The sequence below is a fragment of the Lonchura striata genome, chromosome 36 (genome assembly GCF_050655825.1).
Source record: "Lonchura striata isolate lonStrDom1 chromosome 36, ASM5065582v1, whole genome shotgun sequence".
Taxonomy (NCBI): Eukaryota; Metazoa; Chordata; class Aves; order Passeriformes; family Estrildidae; genus Lonchura; species Lonchura striata.
Window position 1 is genome coordinate 7678785 of NC_140738.1, and position 19671 is coordinate 7698455.

General features: G+C 52.8%; 2 protein-coding genes across 2 annotated transcripts in view; one reads left to right on the forward strand and one right to left on the reverse strand.

Moving 5' to 3' along the window:
- The window catches only part of LOC144248867 (uncharacterized), a 770489-nt gene that overhangs the window by 733977 nt on the left and 16841 nt on the right, over positions 1 to 19671 (reverse strand). The gene's annotated exons all lie outside the window — the stretch shown is intronic.
- LOC144248162 (olfactory receptor 14A16-like) lies at positions 3640 to 4823 on the forward strand. Its single transcript, XM_077789895.2, has one exon. The coding sequence runs from the start codon at positions 3800 to 3802 to the stop codon at positions 4772 to 4774; it is 975 nt and encodes a 324-aa protein (XP_077646021.2). The 5' UTR covers positions 3640 to 3799; the 3' UTR covers positions 4775 to 4823.

Genomic DNA, 19671 nt, shown 5'->3' on the forward strand with positions numbered 1-19671 from the left:
ACCAAGGGGATCATTGTGGCACCACTGGAGCCCATGGAACCAAGGGGCCATGGTGACACCGTGGGGCTTCATGGACCCAGAGACCATTATGACTCTGTGGGGCCTGATGGAACCATGGAGACCATTCCGACCCTTCAGGGCCTGGTGTCACCAAGGGGGCATTGTGACACCTCAGGGCCTCCTGGAAGCCAGGGACCATTGGGACACTGTGGGGCCCCATGGAAGCGAGGGAACATGGACCAGGTCTGGCTGGCTTGGCCTGCCAGGGGCCACCTGACAGGTCTGGCTGATCTTGGAATGCCAAGGGCTTATTCTCATCAGCTCCTGGAGCAATGGGTCTCTGTGGTCTCCTTTGTATGGAAAAGAAACATCTGTCTTTTCAGATGCCCATTCCCAAAACTGACATTCTGCCAAAATAATTTCTGATATTCAAGGGTCTCTCTTAGAACAAAATCTGGCAGCTCTGGCTGGCCTTGTCCTCTTGTGGTGACCTCTCATCTGCCCATAAAATAGTGGGGCTCTGTTCCTTCATTCCTATGGAAAAGAACTGGTCCTCATGTCCAGGGTCCATGGCCAAAATTAGAATAGGCCACCAATCCCAGCCGGGCTCATGGAACCATCTGCAGGCCGAGGGGAGATATTTACTCTTCCAGTGCTGCCATCCTCCCTCCAGTGAGAGAAAAGGACACAGGGCAGGCACACAGAGGAGCAACATGAGCACACTGAGGTCACTGAAGAGCAAGTTGAGTCCCAGGTGGGAGGGATGAGGAGATGCCTTGATCTTGGGGCTGAAATCATCTGCTAAAGCTGTGGAGAAGGATGTCATTGATACATCAGACTCTCTTTTTGCCTATAAGGCATTGAAAATTATGAGGAGATGACTTGTTTCAGCAAAGGCCTCCATGCTAAAGTGAGCAAATGTTGCAGTAGCTGTGATCCCATGAGAAGTTTGAACAGAGACAGAGACAGAGAGAAGAGTGATGGGACCCTGTGCCCTCAGGGAGAGAAGAAGACCTCTGTTCCCAGAGATGAAGATGATTTTAGAAATAGAAGGAGAGAACTTTTGCTTTTAACAGCTCTTCTTTAAACTAATACCCCATAAACTGACATGGCCCATAAACACAGCTGTGAGAAAGGCTGTGAGAAAATTGGAGGGACTTCACAATTGCAGATTTTTCTGAGCAGCTGCTATTTGTGGAAGCTAAAAGTCATGCGATAACTGTATTCTTGTGGAGATGCCTCCATAACATAAACAAGAGGAACTTCTCTCCCTAAGTGAACAGAAGAAAGACAATTCTAGAGATGGTAAACTGACTGAAAATATTTGTTTTTTTCTCTTTACATTTTCAGGTTGTCAGGAGAGAGGAAGTGTTCTGAAAGGTTTGTTCTGGTCCTTAATGCTCCTTCTTTTATTTACTGTTAGTAAACTTTTCTTTTTACTCTAAAAGTTTGACCTTTGCCTTTCTCCTAATCCTACCTCACAGCAGGAATTGAGTAAGTATATTCTAGTGTGTGCACTGATAATTAGCCAACACTGAACCCACTACACTAGTAGATGCATTAGCCAAGAAATCTCAAATTGGTGAAGCAAAACCAGTAAAGGAATGTTCATGATGAACTGCATTACAACAGTGGCAAATCAAGGCAGACCCATGGTTTGTCAGGACTTGCTTGATCCTAATGAGCCCCGTGGTGCACTTGGAGCTGAGCCTTGGAACCTCAGGGCCTGAGAGGAGATTGCAAAAAACCTTCCAGAAGTTAAAATCAAGAGGAAAAACCCAAAGTGTCACGAGGTACTAATGGGACTTACTTAGGTCCATCCCCAACACGAGCTCCTCATGGACTCCTTGGAGGAGAGAACTGGAGGCCAGGATGGCACAAAAACTTCTCAGTCTGGAAATGAAAATTCCAAAGTAGCTTACAAAAGTTAAGTATCTCAAAGCATTAAAGAGCTCCTCTGAGTGTCAGTGCCAAGCTCTCAAGGGACTCCTTAAAGCAGATTATTGGGGCCATGATTGCACAAACCTCCCAGAGAGTCTGTATCAAAAGGGAAACACCAAGTACCTTAAAAGAACTGAAGTACCTTGAAGCATTAATGAGTGTTGTTCCTGACAAAGCCTCTCCAGGGACTAATTACAGCAGGTAATTGGAGGCCACGATTGCAGAAACCTAAGAGAGACTCCAAGGCAAAAGGAAAAGCCAAAATCCTTTGAAAAACCTGCAGTCCCTGGGAGCATGAAGGAGCCCCCAGGGCCATTCCTGACCAAGGCTCCCCAGGGACTCCTTCCAGCAGATCCTTGAGGCCACTGGGATGTGGGCAAGGGGGGGATGCTGAGGGCAGGAGCAGGGGCTGACAGTGCCCAGCCTGGCTGGGGCTGTGCCAGGAGGCCCCAGGGCCTCAGGACAAGGTGTCTCCTCACAGCCCTTGGTGGCACAGACCCTGCTGTGCCCCAGGGCGCCAAGACTTGGCTTCTCTTTGTCCCTGCCTGGCATCAGTGCCTCCAGTTCTCTGCTCTGCCTGGGGCCTGGGGACACTTTCTCAGTCGTGTCTCTCAGTGGGACCCATTAAAAGTCCAAGAAACTTTGGAGTTGGATTCTGACTTGGAGTTCTGGAGAGGTTTCTGCAGCTCCCTCTCAGGGCCTGATGTTCAGGGCCTGAGCACAAAGCCCCAGAGGGTCATTAAAGTCCTTGTGCTGTGTCAGTGCTGCTGAGCTGGGCCGGGCTCCTGGCACAGAGGGTGATCCTGGTAACCAAGCAGAGCTTCAAAAGCACATTTCTCTTGCTGAGCAGCTCTTCTCCCAGCCCAGCAGGGCTGGGGCACTGCCTGCAGCCAGCCCGGGCACAGCACAGAGGCACAGAGAGCTTCAATCAGTCAGGGCTGGGAAGGGGCTGAGAAGTGCCTGGGGCAGAATCACTGCCAGCCCTTGGCACAGGAACCTCTGGCTGCAGGACAATGCAGCTGCAGCTCCTGCAGAGATCTCCTAAAGCTGGAACATGCCAATGCCCACAGATCCTGTGAGTGCATTCTCTGCTCATCTCCTGTGCAGAGCAGCCAGGGGTGCCCAGGGCTGTCCTGCAGAGCAGGGTCCTGCAGCCCAGGGCGCTGTGCTGGGCCAGGGACAATGCTGCCTGCCAGGGACAGCTCTCAGCCGGCCCTGGAGCTGCTCCCAGCGCTGGGGGACAAGGTGTGGGTGGATGGAGACAGCTGGTAAGGCTTGGAAATATTCTCCTTGTGTGGTGACGTTGCTGGATTTTTCGAACCTGCGTCCAGCATGACATTAAACTGCAGAACATTTCCAAGCAGATCATAATGGGAGCACAGCAAGGCAGGGGATGCATAAAGGGGAAAATCCTGCCTTTTAATCGACTGCTCTGGGTTGCCTGGATGGGAAATTGCACATAGATATTCATCTCTCAGTTTAGGTTTACAAAATTTAAAAAAAATTCTCTCAAATGTGAATAAGCCAGGGAGTAACATTAATCAGCACAGGCCCCCTTAGAGGCAGCATCAGTGTTGCTTTTCCAGACTCCTCAGGGTTGCTCTGACATTGCCAGCAGAGCCTGCAGAGCAAGAGCTGCCCCTGGGCAGTGCCTGAGCTGGGAGGGGTCTGAAGTGCAGAGCTGAGTCCTCAGGGCTGGGCTGATTTCTGACAACACTGGCAGGACCCAAACCTAGGCACAGGGAAGCAGCTCCTGGTAGAGACAGCTCCAGGCAGCAGAGCCCTGGGCAGGCAGTCGGGGAAAGTGCCCCCAAGCTGTGCTGGGATATTTAAAGTCCTCTCTAAACCTAACTATTCTATGATTACTTTTCTTACAGATCCCCATGCCAAGGCAGCACAAATGTCCAACAGCAGCTCCATCAGCCACTTCCTCCTGCTGGCACTGGCAGACACGCGGCAGCTGCAGCTCCTGCACTTCTGCCTCTTCCTGGGCATCTCCCTGGCTGCCCTCCTGGGCAACGGCCTCATCATCAGCGCCGTAGCCTGCGGCCACCACCTGCACACGCCCATGTTCTTCTTCCTGCTCAACCTGGCCCTCAGCGACCTGGGCTCCATCTGCACCACTGTCCCCAAAGCCATGCACAATTCCCTCTGGGACACCAGGAACATCTCCTACACGGGATGTGCTGCTCAGGTCTTCTTTTTTGTTTTCTGTGGTGCAACAGAGTATTTCCTGCTGACCATCATGTGCTATGACCGCTACGTGTCCATCTGCAAACCCCTGCACTACGGGACCCTCCTGGGCAGCAGAGCTTGTGCCCACATGGCAGCAGCTGCCTGGGCCAGTGCCTTTCTCTATTCACTGCTGCACACAGCCAATACATTTTCCCTGCCCCTGTGCCATGGCAATGACCTGGGCCAGTTCTTCTGTGAAATACCACAGATCCTCAAGCTCTCCTGCTCCAAATCCTATCTCAGGGAACTTGGGCTTATTGCTGTTAGTGCTTGTTTGGCATTTGGTTGTTTTGTGTTCATTGTTTTCTCCTATGTGCAGATCTTCAGGGCTGTGCTGAGGATCCCCTCTGAGCAGGGACGGCACAAAGCCTTTTCCACCTGCCTCCCTCACCTGGCCGTGGTTGCTCTGTTCCTCTGCACTGTAATATTTGCCTACCTGAAGCCGCCCTCCATCTCCTCCCCATTCCTGGATCTGGCCTTGTCAGTTCTGTACTCGGTGGTGCCTCCAGCCCTGAACCCCCTCATCTACAGCCTGAGGAACAAGGAGCTCAAGGCTGCAGTGGGGAGACTGATGACTGGATGCTTTCAGGAACATTAAACTGCTAGCCAATTGCTTTAAATCACTTGTATTAAAAGTCAAATTTGATACTTATTGTTGGTTTCATGCGGAGGTTCTTTTTCTTTGTTTTACTTTTTTCATATTTTCCACAAAGAAATATAATTGTTTGTGCCATTTCTCATTTTGTTTCTCTCCATCTTCCCTGCGGCCACAGATTGTGTCAATGAGGGGTTGCACTCTCAGCAGCTTTAAAGGAATTAAAGGATTTCCCAGTAGATTGTTCTTCAGAGATGCCCTTTTATTGCCTTCTCTGGAGCTGCAGCAGCAATGTCTGTGTGCAGAGCTGGGGCAGATCAGGGCTGGCACAGCAGCTGTGCCCAGGAGCAGCAGCACTTGGTGCTGCCAGCGCTGCTCCCGTGGCCCTGCCCCGCTGCCCTGGTGGCCCTGGTGTTGCTGCAGGGCCTGAGTGCTCTCGGGGCCGGGCACAGTCCTGGAGGTGGCAGTGCCGGGGCTGCAGCAGGGACAGCCCATGGGCACTGCTGGGGCAGCGCTGACGCCTCAGGCCAGGGCCTGGGGGCTCCAGGCTCCTTGCCCAGGCTCTCTCAGGAACACGGCCAGGCCAATGCTCAGCACAGAAAACCCCCGTGAGCAGCCCCAGGCTGGCCGTGGGCAGGCTGGGGGCAAACAGCACGGCTTGTGCTCTGCAAGGGCCCTGGGGGAGACGGGAAGGAGCAGCAGAGCAGGGGCTGATCCATCCCCAGTGCGCTGCACAGCCCAGGGCAGCATCCCAGAGCGTCCTCATGGAGCTGCCAACAACATCCCCCCTCTGCAGCCGTGGCCTCTCCCCCAGCTCACAGAGGTGCCGCATCCTTGCAGGCACAGACACAGCAGCACTGGCTCAGCAGCCCCTGTTTGCATTGCACACAGCAGGCGGGAGCACCCCCATGCTGGTGCTGTGGGGACATGGACCTGAGGCAGCACAAATGCCATCAGCCCCTGGGGCCAGGAAGGGCTGGGGGACGCCAGGGAAACCACTCAGCTTTGTCCTGGCCTCTGCAGTCAGCCAGAAAGTTTGTTCCCATCAGTTGGGAGTTTCCTGTCCCAGTGAGATGGTGCTGCTCAGAGCCAGGGCTGCCTGGCAGCCACCCCCAAACTGCCCTGAGCATTTCCTTGGCTTCCCCTTTGCTTTCTTTACTCTTCCCTGGTCCAGATTCCTTCCTCTTGCGCACCCCTGTTCCCTCCCCTGCACACAGCCCATCCCTGTTTGCCCTTTCCTCTCTGGCCCCACTCCCCATTGCAGTTCCTGACTTGGCACCATGGGAACATCCCTTGGGGAGCAGGATCATCCCACAAGTGCTGCAGGAATTGTCTGCAGGCTCCTGCAGTGCCTGGTGCTGCTCCCTTGCCAGAGGCACCCCAGGCCAGGGGGGCACATCTGGGCTTCTGTGTCTGGCTGTGGGGCTCCCTGTTCTGGGCAGTGAGGAGGAGCTGCAGAGGCTCTGCAGGACTGACAGGATGGGCTTTGGGGCTGTGAGGAGAAGCTGAGGGACCTGGGCTGCTGGAGCTTCTGAAGAGGAGGCCCAGGGCTCCTCCTGCAACGGCTCCAAGGGTGGTTTCAGAGAATCACAGAACCAGCAAGGTTGGAAAAGACCCTGGATATCATCAAGTCCAACGTGTGCCCTGACACCACCATTTCTTCCCTGAGCCTCCTCTTCTCCAATATCAACAAACCCAGATCCCTCAGCCGCTCCTCACAGGACTTGTGCTCCAGACCCCTCACCAGCCTTGTTGCCCTTCTCTGGACATGCTCCATCCCCTTCATGTCCTTCCTTAATTGGGGGCCCAGAACTGGACACAGCACTCAAGGTGCTGCCTAACCAGTGCCCAGCACAGGGGAAGAATCACTGCCCTGCTTCTGCTGGCCACACCATTCCTGATCCAAGCCAGGAGCCATTGGCCGTCTTGGCCACCTGGGCACTCTGCTGGCTCATGTCCAGCCTGCTGTCCATCAGTCCCTGCAGGTCCCTTTCTGCCTGGCTGCTGTCCAGCCCCGCTCTCCCCAGCCTGTAGCGCTGCAGGGGTTGTTGTGGCCAAAGTGCAGGACCCGGCACTGGGACTTGTTAAACCTCACCTTGTTGGATTTGGGCCCTGGATCCAGCCTGTCCAGGGCCCTGTGCAGAGCCCTCCTACCCTCCAGCAGATCAACACTCCCAGACAACCTCGTATCACCAGGGTTCCATGAGGCCCCAGAGTGTCCCAGTGGTCTCCATGATTCCATGAGGCCTCCCAGCGTCACAATGTCCCTTTGGTTCCATGGGATCCCTTGGTGTCACAAAGTCCCTTGGATCCTTGGGCCCTGCAGTGTCACAATGTCACCGTGGTCCCCAAGGCCCTGCAGTGTCACAGTAGATTCTTGGTTCCATGAGGTCTGGCAGGGCGGCAATGCTCTCCTTGCTTCCACAGTGCCACAATGGCCTCTTGGTCCCAAGGGCCACCACAGTGTCAAACATGTTTCCTTCATTCCGTGAGTTCCTGAGGGGCAGCACTGGCCCCTCAGTTCCATGGGGCTCTGCAGGGTCGTAGTGGCCCCATCATGACACGAGATCCTGCTCTGTCACAAAGCTCTGCATGGTTCCACAAGGGCCTGCAAGGTCACAGTGGCCTCTTAGTTCCATGAGGCCTCAGAGTGCCACAATGAATTCCTTGGTGCTGCAGTGTCCTGGAATCTGACACTCCCTAAATTGGGGACCCCAGAACTGGACCCAGCACTCAAGGTGCTGCCCAACCAGTGCCCAGCACAGGTGAAACATGGATGAAAAATAAAAACCCCACAATTCCAATAAAGATTTGTAGGGAATGGTATGTTTATTTGCAGCGCTGGACACATGTAGGGACTCATCGCCCTTCAATGGACATGCACACCCCTAAGAAGTCCCAAAACTCTTTTATTACCCTTAATTAATTTCCATAGGCATAGAATTTCACAATAGGTTCATGCATATTCATTCTGATGATTTCATGTTACACTTACAGCTAGTTACACTTGTTTTTGTCAGAAAGTACAGAAAGAACTCCTGGGTCACTCTGCATGGTCTGTTTAAAGGCCCGAGGAGTCTTTCTTATCTCTTTTTAGTGTGGAAATTTGCATTCTTTCTCTTTAGCTGGGGCAACTTTGCTAGTGCTGCAGTTACCAGACTAAACAGAATATTTCACTCATGTTAGCAAGCTCAAAGGAGCACATTTCACCGAAATCCAAATGGATTTCTACCCTGTTAAATTTTCACTCTGTCTCTCAGGTGAAGAATCACTGCCCTGGTCCTTCTGGCCACAACATTCCTGATCCATAGAAATGCCAGGGGTTGGATGAGGGAAATGGTGGGGGGAGCATAGGGACAAAGTGTTATTGATTGTCAGCCATGAAGGATCATGATTTTCATATGTATTCAGATTGTATAACAAGGTGCTGGGGGTCAATATCAATTGGATATTGCTGATATCAAGATATAAGTAAGAAAAGTTAAAAGGACAAAACAATTATCTCTGCATTGTTTTCAATATAGTCTATCCACTTTGAAGACACTTCTGAAATCTGGTCCTGTCCTGACTGGGCCAAGGGCTACAGCATGAGTGATCTCCTGCTTGATCTGGGTGAAAGCTTGTTGCTGCTCAGGGCCCCAGTGGAAATTGTTTTTTTTTTGCGGGCGACCAGGTAGGGAGGGCTCAAAATCTGGCCGTACTTGAGAATGGGCATTCTCCAAAAACCTATGGCACCTAGGAAAGCTTGTGTTTCCTTCTTGGTGCTGGATAGACATCACGGTGATCTTATTGATGACCTCAGTTGGAATCTGACTCTGTCCATCTTGCCACTTTACCCAAGGAATTAGATCTCTCAGGCAGGTCCCTTGACTTTGCTCTTCTTGATGGCAAAGCTTCCAGCAGAATTTAGACAATCCTCTCTTCTTTCTCAAACACTTCCATTGCCGTGTTCCCCCACGCAATGATGCCGTTGATGTATTGCAAGTGTTCTGGAGCCTCACCCTTTTCCAGTGGAGCCTGGATCAGTCCATGGCAGATGGTGGGGCTGTGCTTCCACCCCTGGGGCAGTCAGTTCCAGGTGTACTGCACGCCCATCCAGGTGAAAGCAAACTGAGGCCTGCATTCTGCTGCCAGAGGAATGGAGAAAAACGCGTTAGCAATGTCAGCAGGGGCGTACCACTTTGCTGCCTTGCACTCTAGCTTGTGCTGGAGCTCCAGCATGTCCAGCACAGCAGCGCTCAGCAGTGGAGTCACTTCATTCAAGCCACAATAGTCTACAGTCAATCTCCATTCTCCATCAGACATGTGCACAGGCCAGATGGGGCTGTGGAAGGGTGAGTGGGCCTTACTGACCACCCCTTGACTCTCCAGCTCACGGATCATTCTGTGGATGGGGATCACAACATCCCGATTCGTTCAATACTGCTGGCCCTGCACTGTCGAGGTGGCAATTGGCACTCGTTGCTCTTCCACCCTCAGGAGTCCTACTGGAGATAGGTTCTCTGACAGTCCAGGCAAGGTGTTCAACTGCTTAATGTCCTCTGCCTCTGCAGCAGCTATGCCAAAAGCCCACATGAGTCCCTTTGGGTCTCTGTAACATCCGTTCTGGAGGAAGTCTATGCCCAGAACACACGGGGCCTCTGGGCCGGTCACAATGGATGTTTCTGCTGCTCATTCCCAGCCAGGCTCATCTTGGCTCCCAACAGGGTCAATTGCTGCGATTCCCCCGTCACCCTGGCAATGGAAACAGGTTCTGTCCCCACATGCCCCGATGGCATTGGGGTACAGTGTGCACCAGTATCAGCTAAGGCTTTATATTTTTGTGGCTCTGATGTGCCAGGCCATTGGATCCACACTGACCAAAAGATCCAGTTTTCCCGTGCCTCTCCCTGGATAGAGGCAGGGCCCCTCTAGCCCTGGATAAAATTTTTTTCCTAGGCATACATGGTAGAGGTACTTTAAAGGTGATCTGACAAATCATACTCGGAAGCACGGTCATGGGAGGTTGAGGCTGCCTTCACTTTACTGGAATTCCCTCAGTCAGTGCTTCCCTCCTTGAGCTGACACACCCACGCTGCCAGGACAGAAATGGGTTTCCCATCCCACCTTCCCATGTCTTCCCCATGGTCACACAGAAAGAACCCCAGGCCAGCCCGTGGGGCGTACCCTCTCTCTCTGGCTGGGGAACGTTGGGCTCTGACTTTGGGGCCTGTGACTCACACTGGGGCAATGTGGGAACTGTTCCTCCTCACCTCCTCCCTCATCTCCCTCATCTCCTCTTTGAGTTCCTTGCCCACAGCAGAGACATGAGCCTGCACTGGGCCATGGATCATACTCTCACAATTTCTCAGCTGTTGGCAGCAGAGCCCACTGTCTCTCGGCTGTTATCGGCATTAATCGTGGCAATGAAGGTGGTGTACTGAGATGGCCCCAGCCTTGCCAGACTCCACAGCATTTGCCCTGTGCCCCTGACCTTGTCGGGATCATTATCATGCTGTCCATCCCTCCCAAAGAGTACCTCCAATGCTGCCACTTCCCTCAGCTGTTGGATCCCTTCCTCAAGGGTTTTCCAGCACGTTCTATGCTGGTGCTCCTGCATTCTCTCCCCGTGGACAAACCTCTCTCTGACACTCATTAAAATCCGCTCCCACAGGGAAAGGGACCCTGGCTCCCTTACAAAAATCTGATTCATACCTGAGCCTTGGGTCATGGGTCCCAAATTCCTTGCCTCACCACCATCTAGCTGGACACCTGTACCCATGAGGTCTCAGTCTTGAAGCAGTCAGGTTGTATAAGCCTCACGTCTCAGTCGTTCAATGTCCTTGTTACAGAGACTTTTGTACGTCAGGGACTCGTGATGATCGCAACCTCTGGCTCCCCTGTGGGTTGTGAGGGCCTTCCCTTATCTGGGTGCTCTGATTCCATCTTAGACCTCCTTGTTTCTACAGGGGCGACTGCTGCTGGCTGTGGCTGCCTTTGTGGCTCAGCTGGAACCTGGACAGTTGTAACATCTGTGGGTTCCATTGCTGCCCCATCAGACTCTCCTTTTTTGGGGCAGGGGGAGGGCTTCTCACCAGCTGGGGAATGCACTCCTTCAGCATCTCCTGCATCTCCCTCAGCAGACCCCCACCCAGTCGGGGTGGTTCATATCTGGGGTGGCTGTGGGGCAGGGTCAGGCTCTGGGGCAGCAGCATCCCTGGTCTCTGGGGCCGTGTCAGGTTCTGGGCTGGGTGTCAGGGTGGTTATCCAGGTTAATCTTCCCTTGTCTCTCAGTGCCAAATAGAACAGGGCTAACAGCAACACAGCCCCTGTATGATATCATTGGTATTTGGAGTGGATCTGAGCCCTTCACAAACTGGTGGGGCAGCCCCAAAGAGATGGTTAAAGGCTTGGGCGAAAATTTCCCCCTGTCTCATTTCCTCACAGTAGGTGCCATTATTAAAGTAACCCCAAAAGCACACAGTCAGTGTGTGACAGCTGTGAATCCATGTGCCTGCTTCCCAGAGGAAGTTAAAGATCCATGAATTCTTCCCCTTATTCACCCATAAAACAAACCGGAGAACAGCCACAGCAGCCTTGGCTGTAGGAGCCGTGTTTAGATCAGGGCCTGCAAATGGAGAAATGCAGCCACGGTTCCGTGTCACCCAAACCAGGGCAGGCTGAAGCACAGGGTGCCGCTGAACGAGGTTTCTGTAGCAGCACACAGAAATTGGATTACTCAAGAACTGTTATTCTCTTTTTTGTTTCTGTGCCCTCGAGCTGCACGTTGGGTGCCAAAATCTGTCTTGGTTTGCAAAGACAGGAGTCTGCTAAGGAAGGCAGGACCCTCCCTGAAATGGGGAAAAAAATAAATGTAGACCCCCTCCCTGTAAATTGCTATAAATTTGAAGTTAAGGGCGACTCTCAGGCAAAAATATGGGAGCAGGAATAACAGTTCTTTATTAGGGAAGAAAATAAAAAGATAAAATAAACAATGCAGTGAACCAACCTCTAACAGATGGCAATTGAATACATCTTGCCTTGCAATCTAGGACAACAACTTATTCAGCATGAATCACATCCATTTACCACATCCCCTTACCCCCTGATATTGCCCACCTGGGACTGACATCCCAAAACATTTTTTAAAAATTGTGCATTTTTCTTCATAATTAAAATTAAGTGAATTTTTAATTAAATTAATTAAACTGATTGATTTTTGATAATAAAAATTAAAATTTTATTTTGCTTATGCATAAAAATATTATTCTATATTTTAACATTTCATCTTAATGCTTCTATAAAAAAATCTCTGTATGTTTTTTGCAACCAAAAACGGATTGGTCATTGGTTCTAAGTAACACAATTCCCTTCATTAATTCATTGACCACTATTGGCTATTGATTTTACCCCCTTTATTGTATTTTCCTTTATTTGTATTATTTTTATCATCATTTTTATCATTTTCACAGACAGGGTAAAAGCGGCCACTTTGCGCCCACGGAGACATTTCTGGGCACATTTGGGGCAGTTTTGTGTGTGGGGAGGGAATTCAGAGAGAACTTGAGGGTCTGGGGGCCCCTGGGGGAGCCGGGCGGGCGCTTGGAGGGGCACTCAGGGATCCTGAGGGACAGTTCGGGGTCCGGGGGAGCACTCGGGGGTCCGGGGCCCTGGAGGTCAGCGAGGGGAATTTGGGGCCCTTCGGGGTCCGGGGGAGCACTCGGGGGGCTCGGGCGGGGCTCGCTGGGCGCGGGGGCTGATGGGAGTTGTAGGCGCGGGTACAATGCGGTGCAACGGGGCCGCGGAGCATCACGGGAGTTCTAGAACACCTACAGCGGCTCTCGGTGGGGCGCGGTGCATGACGGGAGATGAAGTCACGGATGGAACAGCTCTGGACGTGCACCGCAGAGCATGATGGGAGCTGTAGTCCCGGAAGTGGCTCGGACGCGACGTTTGCGATCCGGGAAGGCCTCGGGGACACTTTTGCATCCGAGCGGCGACTTGAGGTGCTCGGGGGCTCTGGAGCACTCGGGGGAGCTTGGAGAGATTTAACCGGGTTCCTCAGGGCGCAGGGCGCGGCAGGAATTTTAGGCGCAGAACTGTGTTCGGAGGGGCTCCGGGGCCACGGGGGATGAGAGGAGAGGAATTCCCAGAAGTGGCTGTGCCGAGCATCTGTGGGGCTGGGAGCACTCAGGAGATCCGAGGACGCTTTTGGGGGGTCGCGAATGGGCGCTGAGGGCACTTGGGGGTCCCGGAGGGTCTCGGGGGCACTGACGGGAGAGATGGGCGCGGTACCGGGGTTCTGTGGAGCGCGGGGCATGACGGGCGTTGTAGTCCCGGCCCTAATGGGGCTCTATTGGGCTGCGGTGCATGATGGGAGATGTAGGCAAAAGAAAAGATGGCGCTGACTCCAGGCACCGCCCCCAAAGCCATGATGCCTGTCGCTGATTGGTTGGGGCTGTGATGATGTGCGGGAGCCTCGGCAAATGGGAGGCGGCGGGGGCGGGAACAGCCCATTCCCAGTGCAGCCCCAGTGCCCCTCCAATCCCTCCCAGTACAGCCCAGTCCCTCCCAATACACCTGAGTTTATTCCCAGGCCCTCCCAGTTCCTCCCAATGTCATCCACAGTATGCCCCAGTGTTGCCCAGTCTTCCCCGCAATGTCCCTAGTTTGTCCCAGTATCCCCCAGTTTCACTCCCAGTTTCACTCCCAGTATGTCCCAGTGTGTCCCAGTGTACCCCCAAGTCCATCCCAGCCCACCCAGATTCCCCCTCAGCATTCCTCATGTTCCCAGGCTGTCCCAGTCCTCCACAGCATCACTCCCAGTATGTCCCAGTGTCTCCCACAGCATTCCCAGTATTCCCCAGTATGTCCCAGTCCTCCCCAGTGTTTCCAAGGACAGCTTCATTTCTCAGGGCTGCCGTGGCAGCCAAACCCAGCAGTGGGGTCAGTGCAGTGCCCATGGCCACAGCCCCTTGCAGTGCCCAGTGCAGCTGGGGCTGATGATCCACCCTCACAGCTGGCCCAGGGCCGGTCTGGAGTGGTTTTGGTGGCACCTTGGGCTGGCACACACCTGAGGAGGGTGTCTGTTTTCATGGGGAAACTCAGGGGTTTTAGATTGCTTCAAACATAGAAAAAGGGAAAGCCCCTCTTAGGCTGGGTGCAGCCAGCTCTGCGAGCACAGCAGGTCCCAGGTGAGTGAGGACAGACAGAATGGGCTGGGGCAATGTGGAGCAAGGTTGTCCACGCTGGGCCAGAGCTCAGGGCACAGCTTCTCTGAGCAGGCCAGAGCTCCTGAGGGGAGACCCTGGCTCAATATCAATCACAGAATGCTGCAATCACCTCTGATCTAAAGAGAAATGTAATAAAATACACCCTTTAAAACAGGAATGTGTATTTCTTACAAGCTCTTTGAAATCTTTCTCCACAACTGGAAGAGGAAAACTTTAATGACCCTCTCAGGGCTTTGGTGTTGTTTACATCAGACTCAGTCCCTGAGAGTGTCTTCAAAAAACTTCTCAAGAACTCAAAGCTAAATTTAAACTCCAAAGTTTCTTGAAGTTTTAATGGGTCCCACTGAGGAACAGGACTGAGAAAGTGTCCCCAGGTTCCAGTCAGAGCAGAACACTGGAGGCAGTGATGACAGCTGGGGACAAGCAAGGGGAAGGTGGCTCTGGTGCTGAGCAAACCTGGATGTGTTTCAGGAATGCAAAGGGCCCAGGCCTGAGCCCCAGCCCCTGGCAAGGCAGATCCTGTCCCTCCCTCATTGCTCAGGGCTCTTCCCGGGATGGGCACTGGCATGTGGGGATGTGCAGTGCCAAGGGCAGGACCATGGGGCGGCCCCTGCCAGGCTGCTGAGCAGGGACAAGGAGGCACTGAGGCCCCAGGGCTGCAAGGGTCACTTGTCCCCTGGTGGCCTCAGGCCCAGGGCCAGCAGCCATGGCCAAAGGGCTGCACAGGTTGGCTCTGTCAGGGCCTTGCAGCTGCTGCACATCCCTGAGCCCTCTGCAGCCCAGGCTGTCCCACGGTGTCCCTGCCCTGCGCCTCTGTCCCTGCAGGCTGTCGTCACCCCCGGCTGCCCCACCTCGCTGGCCCTTCCTTTGCTGGCAGCTCTGCCTCCTGCTGCCCCTGCCTGGCCACACAAAGACTTGGGCTGATACCCAAAGGGTTAATTCCATTTTTACCATTCCTGGGAACTTTTAACACAGGAACAAGTTGTGCAGGAGCTGCTTTTCCAGCAAGGACAGTTGGAAGTGTAGAAGACATCTGGCTCAAGGGTGCAGTGATAGAAAAAGCAAGGACTGAAACTGGGAACTTGGGGTGGGTTTTATGGCAATGGGTAAATTGTAATACACATTTAGTGACTGTGTATAAGCAACACACTGGTAGAGTTACATGTCCACATAAGGTTAGGAGTTATCCCTCACTAGACCCAAGGCCTGAATAAATGACCCCCTCTTAAATAGCAAATTAGTGTTAAGGAGTCTTGTTCTGATATTTCAGAGATTTGGTGACCACGGGGCCTCACAGAACCCAGGAGTCAGCTGTGACTCTGTGCAAACTCATGGAACCAAGGGTCCATGGTGACACAGCGAAACCCCATGGAGCCAAAATCCATTTTGGCACACTGGGGCCACATTGAACCAATGGTCCATTGTGACACCACAGATCCAAGGAGACCATTGTGACCCTGAGAAACCTCTTGGAACCAAGTGGCCATTCTGACACAGCAAGGCCTCATGGAACCACAGGTCCATTGTGACACTGCAAGGTCACACGGAACCAAGGTGGCCATGGAACCAAGGTTCTGCCATAGAACCTCATGGAACAACGGGACCATGGTGACACTGTGGAACCAGGGAGACTGTTTTTGGCAGTAGGAAAGCTCACGGAACCCCAAGTCCATTGTGACACAGCGAGGCCTCATGGAACCAAGGGACCATTGTTAAACTGTGTGGCCTCATGGAACCATGAGCCATTGGGACACAGCGTGGCACCTCATGGAGCCAAGAGTCCATTGTGACACTGTGGGGCCCTGTGGAACCAAGCAGACCACAGTGACTTTGTGGGTCCTCATGGAACAATGGAGACTGTTCTGACGCTTTGGGATTCACTGGAACCAAGGGGCCATGAGAGCATGGCAGGGCCTCATGGAACCAAGGGGACTGCAGTGAACACTGTGGGTCTCCATGGGATGAAGGGTCCAATGGAACCATTGTGTCACCATTGTGTCACTCTGGGGCATCCTGGAACCAAAGGTCCATTGTGACCCAGCAGGGTCTCATGGAACCATGGAGACCATTTCTACATTTTGAGGCCTTGTGAAACCAAAGGGCCTCTGTGGCACTTCAGAGCCTCGTGGAGCCAAGGGGACCATCGTGACACTGTGGGGCTCAGTGAAACCAATGGTCTGTTGTCACACTGCCAGGCCTTAGGTGTGGGTGCTCTGCTTGTTTTTTCTACCTGTGTCCTGGTCAGGATTTTAGGTGCCTGAGACGATAATTCGTGTTCAGACTCAGGTGCTTCTTGTTTCTTATCAGTGTTGCAGCCTCACAACTGTGAGTTCTGCAGTCTTTCATTAGCAAGTCACAAAATGGCCAAATAATTTCTTGTTACAAGGTCTTTAAAAACTATCCAACCAAGAAATGACACCTATATTATTTTCCCTTTTGACCCAATAACTGATCCCTCGAAGTCAGCAATGCGGACTTTTCTGTCCAATCACAAAATATCACCCAAAGCCATAAAGAATAATGTAAGAAGGTAAATAAGAAGAATGTGTCTCCACCCTAAAACCTCCATCTTGCTTCATATTTATTACTATGTTCTGAAACCCCAAACTCTAATTTTTCCACCCTGTGGTAGTATACACCTCTAACCAACTACGCACCCGTAACCCCAGTGCTATTAATCAATTTTGGAAGCCTTCTCCACAACCTCAGGTCAAATGCAGTGTTCTCTTGCAAGTCTGTGCCTTTCAGCACAGCAAGTTGAACATTCTCAGCATCCAGGGTTCCAACAGTCATGGAATCAGGGACACTCTTGTGACACTAAAGGCCTCACTGAACCATTGTGACACCACAAGGCCCCATTGAACCGAGGGGCCATTGTGACACTATGGAGTGTTGGCAGGCCAAGGGGCAGCTGTCACACTGAGTGGCACCATGGAACCAAGGAGCTACAGGGCCCATGGAACTAAGGATTCATGGAACAGTGTGGGACCCCACAGAACCAAAGGTCCATTGTGGCATTGTGGGGCCCATTGGAATCCTGGAAGCCATTCTGACACTTTGAGGCCTCGTTGAATCAAGGGGCTCTGCAGGGCCCCATGGAGCCAAGGAGACCCTTCTGACACTGTGAGTGCCCATGGAACCAAGGGTCCATTGTGACCCTGTGGCCCCAAGGAGACCCCTGTGACCCTGCAAGGCCTCATGGAAGCAAGGGACCATTGTGACACTATGGAGCCCCATGGAAACAAGAGGCCAGCGTGACACATCTGGGCCTCATGGAACCAAGGGTCCAATATGACACCACCAGTGTGACACTGCAGGGCCCCATGGAAACAAGGGGCCAGTGTGACACTGCAGGGCCCTATGGATCCAAGGGAACAGGTCACAGGTCTGGTTGGCTTGGCCTGACTGGTCCAACTGCCCTTGGCATGTCGAGGGTTTCTTCTCATGTACCCCTGAAACAGAGCCCTGGGGCTCTGGGCTTTCCTTCCAATGGAAAAGAACTGCCCTTCTCCTTCATACATCCATGGCCAAAATGGAATTCCCCCTCCAAAATTCCCACTATTCAGGGGTTGCTCCTAAACAAAAGCTGCTATTACCAACAAGTGTGTTTGACCTTTTCTTCCTGAGAGCTGGCTTTCACCTGCCTTCAAACACTGAGGCTCTGTGCTTTTCTGCCTGTGGAAAAGAACCATCCCTCCTGCACAGGCAACCATGGCCAGAATGGGTATTTTTCCTCCAAAATTCCCTACATGCAAGGGTTTCTCCCAGACAAAACCTGCCAGGACAGACTGCCCAGGCTTGTCTTGGCCTCTGGTGGTCTCCCTATTCTGCCCTGCAACACTGGGGCTCTGCCCTTTCCTTCCTATAAAAAACAACCATCCTTCATCCTTCATCCATCTCCTTCTTTCAGCCAGGTGTCCATGGCCAAAATTTGGATTCCACCTCCAGAAGTCCTATAGTCAAAGATTGCTCCTACACAAAAGCTGCCATTACAGACAGGTCTGGCTGGCCTTGGCATCCTTAGGTGGGCTCTCACCTGCCTTCCAAACACAGGGGATCCATACTTCCCTTCCTATGGAAAAGAACTGGCCTTCTCCTCCAGGCACAAATGGCTGAAATTGGGATTCTACAGTCACAATTCCAAATATCCAAGGGTTGGTCACAGACAAACCTGCCAGGACAGACAGGTCTGCCTGGCCTTGGCCTCTGGTGACTGCAGAGTTCATCAGATCCTGAAACACAGTGGCTCTGTGGTTTCCTTTCTGTGAGACCATTGTGACACTGTGGGGCCTTGTGGAACCCAAGGGCCATTGTCACCCTGGGGGCCTCATGGAAGGAAGGGGCCACACTTCAGAAGCAAGCAGAACATTGGGACACTGCAGAGCGCCCTGAAACCAAGGGAACATGGAACAGGTCTGGCTGGCTTGGCCTCCCAGGGGCCACCTGACCCCAGGTCCAGCTGATCTTGGAATGTCGAGGGCTGCCTCTCATCAGCTCCTGGAGAACTGGGGCTCTTTGCTTTCCTTCCTATGGAAAAGAACCATCCATCTTTCCAGGTGCTCATGTCCGAAATTGATATTCCCCCTGAAAAATTCCATTTATGAAAGGGTAATCCCACCCAAAATCTTCCAGGACAGACAGCTCTGGCTGGCCTTAGCCTCTGGTGGTCACATCTCATCTCAAGAAAGCCCTGAGGAAAGTATTTGAGCAAGTTTGACTGCTGGAATGTCAATGAGTCTCTTGTCGTCTGAAAAACTCAGATGCTCTTCTGGTCATATGTGTCTTTTATTCCTCATTGTGTATTATGTGTGAAATATAATTTTCAGCTAAAAAATATTATTCTTATCACTCTCCCAGTGTTATCTGACACAAAACACCTTGTCTACATATGGATCAAGGCCACCTGTATAAGCAAACACAATGAAGAATCCAGCAGGAATTATTTGTCTCTGTTCCCATCTCCTCTGGAGCTGGAGGTGCAACCCCAGCACTTGGAAGGGCTCAGGGGGTCAAAAGCTCAGCTCCCACACAGAGAACTTGTGGACCTTGGATGCTCTTCCTGCCCCTGCCCGCTCAGCCAGGCTGAGATGGACACTGATGGTTCCTGTGCCAGGCTCTCCCAGCCCAGCCCAGCTCCCTGCCAGCTCTGCCAGCTGCCCTGAGCTCTGGGCAGCACCAAGGGCCTCTCCCCAGCACAGCCCAGCCGGCTCTGGCCCCACAGCTCTGCTCAGCCCAGGCTGCTCTGGGCACTGCCCCACGGCCTCAGCCCCTGCCAAGGGCACAGCAGCAGCTGCAGCTCAGCCAGGACTCAGCCCCACCATGGGGGAAGGGGCTTGGCCAAGGCCAAAGGAGCTCCCTGGCTGCCCTGCTCCCCTCTGCCTGAGGTGCTGAGAGCTCTGCAGCCCCTCCTGCCATCCCATCTGCCCAGGCCAGCACAAGAGCCCCGGCCCTGGGGCCCTGCAGAGCTGCTCCTGCTCCAGGCTCAGGGCCCATCCCAGAGCTGGGGCAGCCACAGAGCTGAGCCCATTTCTGCTCATTGCTGCTCTGGGATGGATCCTCAACCACTTGGAGGCTGCTGATGAATTTTACTGCTCCAGAGGCCTCTTCTATCTTGAGTTCTTCAGTTCAGGAATTCAGTGACAAAAGGCTTATAAACATTTGTTCAAAATGCCAAAACAAGGAAAAACC

What these genes read in the sequence shown, in the direction of transcription:
- LOC144248162 (XM_077789895.2), top strand. Translation starts at nt 3,800, where the DNA reads ATGATTACTTTTCTTACAGATCCCCATGCCAAGGCAGCACAAATGTCC.